Genomic DNA, 13,713 nt, shown 5'->3' with positions numbered 1-13,713 from the left:
TCTCAGAGCACTTTCGCTCTCACTCATTCATGGCTCTTATTCCAACCCACCCTCTCTATGGGCCTTGGTTCTTGCCCCAGGTCGTGAGAACTGCCTGAGGAGAGGCCTCTGCAGGAGGCAGCAGTGTGTTTGTGAGTGTAGTGCAGGACTGAGCTCGGGGCATAGTAGGGGCTCAAGTGTGTTCCTGGGACTGAAGCCAACTGAATTCTCTCTCAGATCAAAACCTGAAATTCTTAAGAGAGGCTGGCAAATACATTCAATTATTTCCTGTGTTTAAAACACACACAGGCTTTACTGTGCTACACCTTGTGGACACAGAACAAAATCAAACAAAGGGGTAGGGTGGTCAGGACTCCCAGAAAATTGCTTTAAAATTAGGCCTGGCCTGCTCAGGCTGTGCGGGATGACCCTCAGTGAGCAGAGGACAAGGAGCCTTGGGTGCCGGGGCTTCACACCAGCATAGGGCCTCCCAGGTCACCAGCCATGCAGTGAGGTCAGTGATCCACTTTACGTATAAGTGGGGCCTGGCTCCGCCGTGTGAAAATGAGTTCAAAGGGCCCCGATTATCAGCTTCTAAATTCTCACCAGGTACAACACTTGCTTAGTCTCTTCTGTCTCCGGGGGAAGCAGGAGGGCAGAAATGATGCCCCTCTTGATGTTCAGGATGTGTTTAGGCTCCTCTTTCTCTGGATAAAGTAAGACTTGCTTCCCTTCTGGAACAGCCAGCCTGAGCTCGTACCTGTCCCGGACAGAGTTTGGTTACCGAGTGTTCTTTCTTCACCGTGAGCCTGCTGGATATAAGCTGGGTGGCTTTGCAGCCTCCTTTTAACAATTGTTTTTCTTTCAACATCTTTTCTTCATAAATAACTGCACATACACATATATTTTCAAAAAAGCATACGTGTGTATGCTTTTGGTTTTCTTTCATTTCTTTTCCTTTTTTGCTTGGCTCACCCACCCCTTGTCTCCTACCCACATCAGTCTCTGCAGCCACACTCCCCACGGAATAACCCACTGGGCATCCCATTTGCCTCTCCGCACTCAGGCAATCCTGTACACAAGTGTGGGAGTGAAAGCATCTACATAAAAAGGTTTGGTCATTGCCTGTTTTATCCAAATGGCATTGTATGATGCACACTTTTCTTCATCTTGCTTTTCTCATTTAATTACACTCTGTGAAAATCCTTCTAGAGCTCTAACAGATTCTTAAAAAAAAAAAAGCTATATAACATGCCATTCTGTGGTTATACATTCTTTATTCAGATTTTCACCAATAGAGGACATTCACTGTCTCTCTTCCTGGATTTTTAATTTTCTTTTTTTTGGCCACACAAACAAAACTAAACATTCTTATGCATGGATCTTCACACATTACTACTTTTCTTTTCATAGGCTAGAGTCCCAGAGTTTGAAATTGTAGGGTCAAAGGCTCCAAGTAGTTTTAATTATAGTCGATATTGACTAAGGGCGCTCATTTTCACCAGCAATGCATGAGTGGACACTTCTCCTCACAGGTTTGCCAGAAATAAGTGGTCCAGCTGTTTTGAGTTTCTGTAGTCTCATGGGTATAAGGTGATAAATATCTTATTACATTAATTGCATTTTCTGACCACTAACGAGCCTGAGCTTTCTTTCCATACGTTTGTTGGACATTCATTCACTTTTTAAATATGATCTCAGACTATGTCTCAAGCCTGGGTCAACTTTGATCTTAGGGACCTTCCTTTGGGGACTTTCCTTAGGGGGCTTCACAGGGCTTGGCAGCAACTGCTCTAGATAAGTCAGAAGAAAGAAAAGGGGACTAGACGTGTCTCCCACAGTCCACCATCCTCTCAGAAAATTCCAGACGCTGTGATGCAGGCTCACACGAAAGCCCTGAAGTGGTCAAAAGCAGGAGTCCCTTTTGTTTGGAGGCGGGAAAGGATTGATTACCCCTTCAGCCCCTGCACCCCACTTCCTTAGATACATCTAAGTCTTGCATAAAATAAGATGTATTTGCTAGAGACAGAAGCATCAAGGCCAATTCTGGCTTCCGAATCTAATGTTTAACAAATTGGAAGATGCAGGGAGGGAGTTTCTGATGTTACCAAATGAACAAATCAATGACTGCCAGTATTTGTACACACTTAGGACACTGCAGACTGGGATGTGGAGATGAGGCAAGGGTGACATTTAAAAACATCTAACCACCAGTATAGCATGAACACTGATGGTCAGCGGAGATGCCAGCTGTCAGCAACAGCAATGGTCTGGTCAGTGCACACTGGCAGAAGGCCAGCCCTGAAGGGAGAGGGGCTCAGGCCTTGGCTCTCCCTGGACTCCTGGAAACTGGCGCCCTCTGCTGAGAAGACCCTGCACTGCCCTGTTTGGCTTCAGAAACAAGTCCTGCAGACTCTGTCTGAAGATCACAAAGCACTGTCTCCATTTCACTCTTTGAATATGAATTCACTTGTTTAAACAAACTATCTCAGCTTTATTAGCTCAAGGAGTTTTAAAGCCTGAGATCTTGGAGAACCACATTTAAATGATAATTAGAGGAACTTCACTGGGGAGGGTAAATACTGCCGTCCTCTTTTTCATTGTGAAAACTGAGCTGTTCTCTTGGTTTATGGTGAACAGAGAATACAAATACATGCACGCCTAGCATAAACACACATGTACATGGACACACACTCTCTCTCACACACACACTCACTCATGCACAACATGTTCGGTGATGCCCTTAGCTCAGAAATTGAAATGCACAGGCCCACATCTTACTTGGACATAGCGGCAGCAAACTCCTCAGAGTTCTTGGCCTTCTTCAGCAAGGCCTTCCCCTCAGGGTTGAAGCCATACACTTCTTTCAGGGAGCAGTGGCTGGTCTTCAGGATGAAGCTGCAGAGTTGGGGGACTTCCAGCTCGACCTGAGAAGCGAGGGTAACAGCACAGTAAGAGTCTCCATCGAAACACAAGATCCCCCACAGCCTGGGCTTTCTGGCCTTTTCCATGTTCTAGGGTGCCAAGTTTCTGAAGTTTTCCCTGACGCATGTAAAGCAGGATATCGTTCTACTGGTTCTAAATGTACTCACTTTATTTATTTATTTATTTATTTATTTATTTTTCTTTTCAGGGCTGCACCTGCAGCATATGGAAATTTCCAGGCTAGGGGTCAAAATGGAGCTGCAGCTGCTGGCCTACACCACAGCCACAGCAACATGGGATCCAAACTGCATTTCAACCTACACCACAGCTCGTGGCAACACCAGATCCTTAACCGACTGAGTGAGGCCAGGGATCGAGCCCACGTCCTCATGGATACCAGTCGGGTTCTTAACTCTCTTAACCCCAATAAGAACTCCTAAATGTACTCACTTTAAGGTACAACTGCTTAGAAGAAATGCAGCCTAGGAATGAGGGTGAGAAAGGAAACCAGGAAGAAGGAGGGAGGGCTATCACTGGTTTCAACAACAAATGTTTCCTTAATGTGAACAGACAAATAAAACATCCAAAACCTTTTGCATCTATTAGGGCCTATTCAGAGCTTCCCATTTGGCTGGAGTTTAAACAGATGCTTTGTTGTTATCTAATACTGTTCAAAGAACTTTCTGCAGTGATGGAAATTTTCCTTATCTGCTCCATCCAATATGGAGCCACTAGGTATGGGCGGCTGTGGGGCACTTGATACATGGCTAGGGTGATAAGAAACTGAACTTCCACTTTTATTCAATTTAAACAGTCACATGTGGCCAGTGCCTACCTTATTTGACAGCACAGATGCTGGGGCCCTAGAAAGAAGAGGGTGACCCATCCTGACTTCTCTTTCCCACACAAACCCCAACAGTGGCCCTGAGATCGGTTCCACAGGAACATGGAACAATAAGGGAAGTTTTATTTGAGAACAAACTGCATGTTTATAGTTTTCTTTTTTTTTTTCCATTTGTTTTTTAGTAGCAGACACGATGCGACTTAGGTTATAAACACCACACTCCAGAATGCTGTCCTGAGATGCTTACCTCCCCTGGCTCCTCTACTCAACAGTTCTCAATATGTTAAATCTGGTGGCTTGAGATCCTGATATTCTAGACTGTATACCCTGATTACTTCTTGGAAACTAACAGAAAATAAATCTGGTGGGTAAAAATTTCTATGCCAGACACCTTCACAGCACAGCGGCTGACCAGCAAACTGAGGACCAGCCCCAGGGCTTTGAGATTACACGAAGCACTGGCATGGGGTTTGCTCAGTGCCGGGCTCCAGGGTCCTGCAGTGACCCTCCATCTCCCCTCATACCTTGCAGTTGATCTTGGTGGAGCTTCTTGAATCCGCGGTCCCAGGGACCCCACTGGAGCTCTCAGCCTCATAGCTGTATACATATTTCCGGAGGTGCTTGAATCGCGTTGCATCCCCTACAGGGAGGAGATATAAGTCAGCTAGCTGGCAGAAATAACTTGCCCAAGGATAGTCAGTCCTGGGTAGAGAGGGGTAGTGGCATCGATAATCAAAAATGGTAATTAAACTCAAATTATTTTTAGCTGACTTTGCCTTATACTTAATGTTCCTTTATAGATTTAACCTCTGCGTTATGGTTTGGCCGAGGCTGGTGTTTAAATTGGCTGGCATTTCTTGAATATATCATCGGAAGTATAAGGAAGGGAGGTCAAGGAATGAGGTTCAGAAAATCTATAGGAAAGATGCCCTGGAAAATTAAGCATTGATGGCATAAAGCAAATATCTCTCATTGCCTTTTCAGCTTGAAAATACCATGATTCTTTGGTTCTTTTTTTATTCTATCAAATACTTGAGGCAGACTTCATTTAGCATTAGGGGTATCAGGCTGGCCTAAGAAACCACCAAAGATGTGGGGAAGGAATTTCTGGAGGTTTCCACTGTGCTTGAGAGTAATTTTCTGAACAATTTGAGAAAAACATCTAGACAAAGAGCCCAGATGCAGCGATGCTAGATGACCACAAGATGGCAGTGCTGCCCCATCAGAGGCCAGCCTCCCTCTCTCAGAACACAGGGTACCAAAGCAAGGCCAGCTCCTTTGACCTCCAGGGGTCAGGTAAATACAGAAGGGTGGGGGTCTGGATTTCTGCACAAAGGTTAAAGTCAGCATTTCCTCATCCTCCTGTGCTGCAGATTAATGATTAGCCCCTGACAAACAGGATAGTGATGTCTCTTTAAAGTGTCCCTGGACCAAACAGAATGATAGTCCCTCCCCCACCCTATCCCCAGGCTGAACTTTTGGGACAGGTAAGAAAGGCGGATAAAAAAGATTTGAGACCCCCAGCATTTGGGGCTCAGAGCAGTTTTCCGCAATCAGAGCATCACAGCATTTCAGTGACCTAAGGTGCAGAGGGATGGGGTGGGGTCACCCTTCCTTGCCCAGAGGAGAAGGGCCTTACTTGGACAGCTCTGGCCAACAGTTCCCGGCACTTCTTCTCCTGTAACAAAAGGAGAAAGACAGCTGTGGGTTTTCCCCTTCTTCCCGAGGGGTCCTAGGTTCTGACAGGAAGGACCACTGCAGAGGCCTTTATCTTCTAGGAGGGAAGCAGGTTTTGAAGACCCTAATCCCCAGCCCTTCCTATCACCGGCCCCCCATCCCCCCATTCTGAGTCTGGAGGAGCCACACAGCTGGTCCCGGGCCCCTGTCCTCAGATCTGTGGCTGTCCTCCCTCTGACCCAGGCCTGAGCTGCTCCAGCCACTGCTCCTGCCCTGGCTCCCATCCCTCAGCTTTGATTCGTGCCCCCCACCCCCACCCCGCCCCACGCCCAGGGGCCCGGTGGCCTCACTCACTGGCCCCGGCGCAGGTGGTGGCCAGCAGCAGCAGCAGCAGCAGCAGCGACGCGGGCCTTGGAGGGCCCATGGCCGACCTGCGCAGCGGCTTCCGGCTCCCTCCCGCCTGGCTGGCTGGGCCTGGCCTCCTGCTCGCTGGCTGCTGGCTCCGCAGGGACAGGAACCCACAGGCAGCACCCCGCGCAGCACCCGCACCGCACCCTCACCCGAGGTGGAACTGTGCTGCCGGCACCCGTGTTCTATTTATATGAGGCCGCCCGCCCAGGCCTCAGCACCTGGGCCGAAAGAGCGCCCAGAGAATTGCAAAAGGTCCAAAGGCCAGCGTCCCGGGCCTGTTTGCTTTTCCGCACCAGGCCCGGCGAGCTCCGAGTCTCGAGTCTCGAGGAGGGGCTGGCGAGGGGGCTCAGCTCGGACTCAGCCAGGGCCGGCGGGGCCTTGCCTCTGGCCTGTTCCTGGGGTCTCAGTGGGTGGAGCCAGGGGCCAGGCGGCTCAGCGCCCCAGAAGCCCGTCCTCACCCAGGGGTGCCTCCAGGAGGTGACCAAGCACAGGGACCAAACGGATCCCTGCTCCTTGAACCGACTTTGAAGCCACTGGAGAGCCAGCCCTTAACAGCATCTACCTTTTCTCTTCCATTTTGGTCATTTTGGTGGACCTTGAATTTGCATGGGGGCCCTGACCTTGAGCAGTACCTGGGGCTCTGGGTCACCTGTCCTGGATTCAGCCCATCCAGAGGGAGCAGAGAGACAGGGGAGGGAGGGAAGGCTGGTGAGGGACTGGTCCCCACTCCACCCGAGGGCCCACTCTCAAAGCAAAAATCCAGGAACCTGAATCTTTCAGCAGCCTGGGTAAGGAGGGGCCTCTGGAGAAGAGCTGCTTCCCCATCCTGGGGCCCAATTTCTTCTTGGGAAATTGAGGAGACAAGGCTTTTCCCTACATGAAGTGCCTCTGGGTTTCTTCAGGGATGGAGGAGGCCCGTGAGAAAAAGCAGAGTAGTGGGCGGATGCAGAACCTTCTCCATGAATCCTCCCTTCTTTTCTAGGTACCGTCCCTTGCCCACAGGAAACTTGCCAAGGCACTTCCCCTGCCCTGCTGCAGGAAGTCGGGCACAGTACCAACATTTCAGCAACAGGGTCTCATTGACCCAGAAGCCATCATACAGGGTGATTGATGGGATGGTGCTGAGATGGGATGGGCGGATGCTGAGACTGGCCGTGAACGCAGGGCAGCTCCAGTCTGGCTGGGGAGACAAGATGCATAGACGGGAAACTGCTGGTGAGCAATGAAGGCAGCCTGCAAGCCATGCTACTCTGTGGGTGTAACTGCCAGAGGAGCGCACAGGAAGCAGGGCAGCAGAGCCACAAGGAGGGACTAAGGACTGAGGGGGATCTGAGCTCCTGAGGGCGAAGTCAGCCTTTGTGGTTACAATTTGTGATTTATGAGATGTATCAAGATGTAACAAACAACTTGCGAAGCCATTTAACACTTCTAGTGCTGGAGTTCTCTTGTGGCTCCGTGGGTAACAAACCCGACTAGTATCCATGAGAACACAGGTTGGATCCCTGGCCTTGCTCAATGGGTTAAAGATCTGGCGTTGCTGTGAGCTGCGGCATAGGTTGTAGACATGGCTTGGATCCCGAATTGCTGTGGTTGTGGCGTAGGCTGGCAGCTACAGCTCCGATTCGACCGATAGCTTGGGAACCTCCACATGCCACGGGTGCGGCCCTAAAAAAGATAAAACAAACAAACAAAAATTTCTAGTGCCAAGACTTACGCAGGGTTCCAGAAGCATCATGTTCTGAAATGGTAATGGTGTATGAAGACCCCCTTTCCCTCGGCAGAGACATGCAGGAGGATGTCTGCCTTTTTCTGGCACTTTGGCTTCTACACTTCTCCCCGTACATGTGTGTTAGCCAGGAGCGCCCTGTGGGGCAGTTACACTCCCGTCATCCCTTTGGTGCTTAGTTGCTTTGCATCCATGGTTAATAATATTGTGGATATTAATAAATATTGTGGATATTATAAAAAAAGTGGATATTACAAGACCCAAGACTGGTTGTAGTTACACCACCGAATTACAAAAAGTCTAGAAAAAGTAACTGCCCCCCAATCCCATTTCTCTGAACATTTTATTTAAACGCTTTTATGTGGACTGTCTTTCCACAGGAGGAACTGCTGTTAGTATTGCAGGAAATAATTCTGCTCCCATATATATTCACTTTAAGGAGAATGGGTAAAAATACTCAGGTATAAAGAAACCAAAAGGAGATGGTTGACTTCAATTCATAAGCCCAAGTCCAGGATTTCTCTGTTGGATGACAAATGAAGCCACTATAGTCAATGTCAGTAGAGAACATTAAATAAGTCTTGGGGATATAATGTAGAACATGATGAATATCGCTAATAGTGCTGTTTGACGTATGCACCAGTTGCTAAGAGAATGGATCTTAAAAGTCTTTATCACAAGAAAAAAAACTTTTTTTGGGTAATTATGTATGGTGTCCAATGTTAACTTATTGTGATCATTTTGCAATATATATGAATATTACAAAATATTGAAAATATGCAAATATTGAATCAGTGTTTTTAAAAATATAGAGAACATCATTTTTTACACCTTGGGAATCAAAAATGAATCTGCTGGAGTTCCCATCATGGCTCAGTGGTAATGAACCCGACTAGGATCCATAAGGATGCATGCTGGATCCCTGGACTCGCTCAGTGGCTTAAGAGATCAGTGTTGCTGTGAGCTGTGGTGTAAGGTGCAGACGTGGCTCAGATCTTGGGTTGTAGGCTAGCAACTATAGCTCTGATTCGACCCATGGCCTGGGAACTTCCTTATGCCACAGGTACGGCCCTAAAAAGAAAAAAACAAAACAAAACAAAACAAAAAAACCCACAGAATCTGCTAATTGGGACACAGGGGAAACTTGTGGGATGTTTAGATGCCCTGAACTGACTGTCACCATCTCTAAAGGAGAAAGCCTAAGACTTGCAGCATTGGTGTCAGCTTCTCTTTCTTTCTCTGATTTCCTTTGGAAGGTCACCCCAGTGCTGGGCTTTAGCCAGCAGTACTCATTCTCTGACAAGGTCAAGGACAGAAGGACCACAGAGCCAGTGTTGGCTTGCTGAGTTGACTTGGGTATATTCACAGAAATCCTATAAGGATTAATGAGTAGACTTTTCTTTTTCTTTTTCTTTTTTTGGCTTTGTTTTTCAGGGCCCCACTTGTGGCATATGGAGTTTCTCAGGCTAGGGGTTGAATTGGAATTTACAGCTGCCGGCCTGCACCACAGCCACAGCAACGTGGGATTCTCTGAGCAGCATCTGTGACCTACACCACAGCTCACGGCAACACCAAATCCTTAACCCACGGAGTGAGGCCAGGGATCAAACCTGCAACCTCATGGTTCCTAGTCAGATTCGTTTCTGCTGCACCACAACGGGAAGTCCAACTTTTCTTAAATTACTAAATCCACCTGGATCTTTTGTCAAAAGCTATTTTAAAATATAGTATTACTTGCAACCACAGATATCTCCCTTCATCTCTTTCCCTTTAAGTAGGGCATTCTTCATTTCCCTCTCCTAAACACGTTCAAAGTTTCAAAGACCAGTGACCTGTTTTCATAGACATCAAATGGTGACAGGAGTCAGGAAATCTTCTAGGAGAAGCTATTCATTGAACGGAGAAAAACCCAGGTCAGAGAGGTCAGCTGATGGAAAGGAAAGCAGTGTGAGCAGAAGACTCAAGAAAACCTGGGATTGAGTCCTGGCTGGGTTTTCTGTGGGGATGGTGACCTTGGGTAAGTGACTTCACTTTCCTAAGCTCTGTTTAGCCATCCCTAAAACAGGATTTAAAATATTAACTTTCCACATAGGCATTGTTGTGAGAATTAAGAGAAAAAATTATGTATATAATTGCACTGATAGCATGATGCCCAGCAGCTAAGACACTCAATCAACGGTGTGCTCTCACTCACTCTGTGTGTGTTGGAGCGGAACTATATTTTGGAGGGTACCTATTGAGCTAGCTAACCACAGCAGGTATAGAGACAGAGACTAATAGAAGAAAAGCAGGACAGCAGGTTAAGGAAAGAGAACAGAAATATACAAGGACACTCTCGAGGGCCATGCACAGCAGAGAGAGGGCTTCCAGTTTTCTCTGATGATTCCTAACTTTTCTGGGGATTTGAAATCACTGTCCTTTCTGAGTGAATGGAGGCCTTCCTACAGCAAGCAGACCAGTGACTCTAGCAGAGACATACTCTGATGTCACAAAGATTAATCTTGGCTAGTGGCTATGACTTATCAGTTTGTGAATGCAAAGTCCCATCTGGTGAACCATCAGTCTGAGTAATCACGGAGCTCTGGGACCCATTAAAACACCACCTGATTAGTGGAATTTCAAGGTATTAGATAATGCAGACTATCCCAGTGTTTAGAAATGAAACCATGCATTGTTTATCTGCAGGTGACCAGCGAGTCCTGGTTAAGTTCAGGGAACTATGGCAACTATTAAAGGTAATCTCTGTAGCCCAAAATCCTGAATTTAGTGTTGTTCATATAATGAAATGTGTTCAGTATAGATTTGCTGAATACAAATGAATGAATCTATGCCATTTGGTTACACTCCACTGCTTCCAGGATATTTATATACAGTGACCATGATGCAAAAAAATCTTTTCAGTGACATGAAACAAGGAAATAGAATCTGATACGAATTATTCCCAGATATACTGTTCAAAAAACTCATCTGGCAAATAGGGACCAGTACTGACTATGATTAATTAGGCTATCTCCTTTCTGCCTATGACAGCATTATAACTGCAAATGATACCCAGAAGCTGGAAAGTAAATGTTGAGAACTGTGGATGGAGCCATGCCCAGTGTGGTCGGTGCATGCCAGTGTCAAAGTGCATGTACACAAACACATACACAAATGATCAATGTCGAGACAAAAACTGCGCATCATGAACACGTGGATGATGGTAGGGTGGGCCAGTGTAAACCAGATGAAGACATTACTGATGGATGATCAACCTCCAGAGAGGAAGCAAAATGAAACTTCCCCACTCTGTTAGTCTGCTATCCAAGAGATAAGGTCAAACTGTTGAGCAGCAGTTCTTACTGAGAGAGAAGTCAGCCATCAGCCCTATTCATCGTGCAGTCACGTCTGGGTGTGTACAGTTATCACCTCCTTGACTAAGCAGATCTCATCCAGCCACCCTCCCAGGCCACTTCAGCCCCACCCACCTCAAAGAGCCCTCGTCTGGCTCCAGTCCAGTTAGACCTCATGGCTTCTGACCCTCATCTCTTATCACTTTCTTGATAGGGCAGCTGATCCTGAAGTTCTGATCCAGATCTATGGTTGCCCTGAACTTACATTTGTCTCTGGTAAGATTCATTTTTCATGTGTTTACATGCCACCTTGCCCACCAGCGTGATAAGCCTGGAGGATTGAGAACTGAGTAGTTTTCACCCGTGCCTTCCTCTTCCCTCCCCCTCACCAGCATCTCACACTGGGCAAGGCAGATTGGCACTAAGGAGTAGACACTGTGATTACAGTGTGAGATGGTCCTTGTCAGACAGGCTTTTTTTTTTTTTTTCATACTTGCAACTCAGTTCTACTCTTGGGTGCCACTGCATGTGTTTATATCTTAATTTGAATGCTTGGTGACTGCGACAGCCTCACAGGGCAATCTGTAAGGCTAAGTGTCAGCCCCTCATCTGTGCCATGAGTGGACAGAACAAGGAGACATTTTAAACCTGTTGCAGCTCTGACAATTTTAATTCTATGAAGACTTTGGAACTGAAAGAAAACAACACATCAACATACCCTGGGCTCGGAGCTCACTGTAGTGAGAAGCTGTGGCTGGGGATTTGGAATCACTGAGCAGGTGGGTTTCTGGGAGACCACCTATCTCTACAAAGACCTATGTGCTCTGCACAAGAGCTCTAACCCTTTGGCCAGTTAAAACAGATTTCCAAATAAGGAGAGGTCATGCCCTCCTGGGGATACTGGGGACTCTCAGGAAGTTCCTCCTCATGTCTAGCTTTAGGCTTCCTCCGTGCCCTGCCTTCCTTAGATACACCTTAACCTTTCCTTTGAAAGAATTTTTTTGTTTCTTTGTTTTTTAGGGTTGTACCCATGGCATAAGGAAGTTCCCTGGCTAGGGGTTGAATTGGAGCTCCAGCTGCCAGACTACACCACAGTCATAGCAACGCAGGATCTGAGTCATGTCTGCGACCTACACCACAGCTCATTGCAACGCTGGATCCTTAACCTACTGAGTGAGGCCGGGGATCGAACCCACATCCTCATGGACACTAGTCGGTTCGTCAAACCACTGAGTCACAACAGGAACTCCCCTTTAAAAGATTTTTGCTGGTTTTGGTCAGCTGTTCTTTACTTTTTTTTTTTTTTTTAAGTTTTCTTTATGTTCTCACAGGACTAGGCTCAGCCCTCAGAGGGCTGACCAGCGCTGATAACAAACAGATGACTGGCTGGCCAAACAAGCCTCGCTCTCCCCAAATGGCTGTTGATTCTCTTCCAGTATTTAGGGAACCTCTTAGCACTTTGTCTTTTGAGAGCTTACAGATGAGGAGCAGGGCCTGAATACACAGCACAGCTAATAACAATATAAAAAGATAAAATGTCCAGAGTGGGATCTACACAGTCAGACTGTGATGCTCCAACGTGGGTCTCAGAGGTCCTGGAGGAGGTGGGACTTGAGTGGATCTTGGATGATGGGCAGGATTTGGGCACCGGGTGGCACCACTGGGAGACCAGTGGCACGAAGCTGAGACTATGTCTGTCGTGCCTGACAGTCTGTAACCAGCCAGCCTGCTGAGTCCATGGAGAAGGCTGGGGAAAGGGGCTGCTCTTGGGAGGGAGCGCAGCTTGCTGTGCCGGGACAGAGACAGAGCTTGCTGGCCAATTCAGTCTTTAAGTGTGAGTTACTGTATAAATTGCGCATGGTGCATTTGGCATTAAATATGGTACCTCTGGCATTAAAACTCTAGGTAGAATGGAAGGCTGTGATTATTGAGCTGGGTTCTCCTTGTCCAGAGCTGGGAAGGGAAATGGACGAACAGGGATTCCTAGAGTGTAAGACATACAGAAGATCTCAGAGGCCAGCTTGAGACATTATTCTCACTTTAGAGATAGAGAAACAGGCCTAGACAGCCTGTTCTTGTTTTTTCCCAAACAAGGGTAGAGGTAGGGCAGGAACTTGGGCCTCCTAGTTTATAATCTGGAATATTCATTTTAGTCTAATTGCACTAAATCTGTGTCGACTACATAAAGTTGCTTAGAGAATGCTTTATGAAAATGAACCTTTGATAACAGTGTATTTCCTGGTAAACGCTTGCTCATTAAAAGCGAAAAATTTAATTGATATTTTTGGGGGTTTGTATTCAGAATACATGTTGTTTTATAACAAATTTAATAGAATCACAGAGATTCAGTGTTTCACGGCCTCTAACTTATCTCCCAGTATGGATTTCCCATTCACACTGAGAATACCTGGGTACCCGTTAGCAGGCTGCCTACCTGGTGAAATTTTGTGAAATAACATAATGCTGTATTCAGCACAGCAAGTCAAGTCTCTAAGAAGGAACCATCTCTAGCCTGTTTATCTGCAGAGGAGATGGATCCCGTGTATGGACAGCAATGCCTTATGGTCCTATGTCCTATTTCTTTCCTCTGTCCAGGTCAGACCATCCATTATAGGGAAAGCTGAGAAAAGGGCCAGTTTGGGGATGGAAGTTTCTCTGATATTGTCTTTACCTCTATTTTGAAGTCAAGGGCAAATAATGACCAGATTGGCTGCTGTTATTCTCATCTGTCCCTCCTTTCTTCTCTACTGGCATGGGGCAGGGAGGGCAGGGCGGTGTCAGGGCATCCCCCGAACCCAGTCTGCTTTGGTGTCTTGGTA

At 46.9% G+C, this 13,713-nt stretch overlaps 1 protein-coding gene across 1 annotated transcript in view; it reads right to left on the bottom strand.

Annotated features, from left to right (window-relative positions):
* Positions 1-6,000, bottom strand: part of APOB (apolipoprotein B) — a 40,223-nt gene extending 34,223 nt beyond the window's left edge. Inside the window, 5 exon segments of the mRNA NM_001375388.1 lie at positions 586-739; positions 2,761-2,906; positions 4,273-4,388; positions 5,388-5,426; positions 5,780-6,000. Of these exon segments, the coding sequence (NP_001362317.1) occupies positions 586-739; positions 2,761-2,906; positions 4,273-4,388; positions 5,388-5,426; positions 5,780-5,849 (525 nt within the window). The 5' untranslated portion in view covers positions 5,850-6,000.
* Between the last annotated feature and the right edge of the window lie 7,713 nt (positions 6,001-13,713).

The sequence above is a fragment of the Sus scrofa genome, chromosome 3, assembly GCF_054392235.1.
Source record: "Sus scrofa isolate SSC_HxYL_T2T_F1_AM1 chromosome 3, Sscrofa_HxYL_maternal_Yorkshire_Landrace_v2.0, whole genome shotgun sequence".
Lineage (NCBI taxonomy): Eukaryota > Metazoa > Chordata > Mammalia > Artiodactyla > Suidae > Sus > Sus scrofa.
This window is presented reverse-complemented; position numbering and strand designations above follow the sequence as displayed.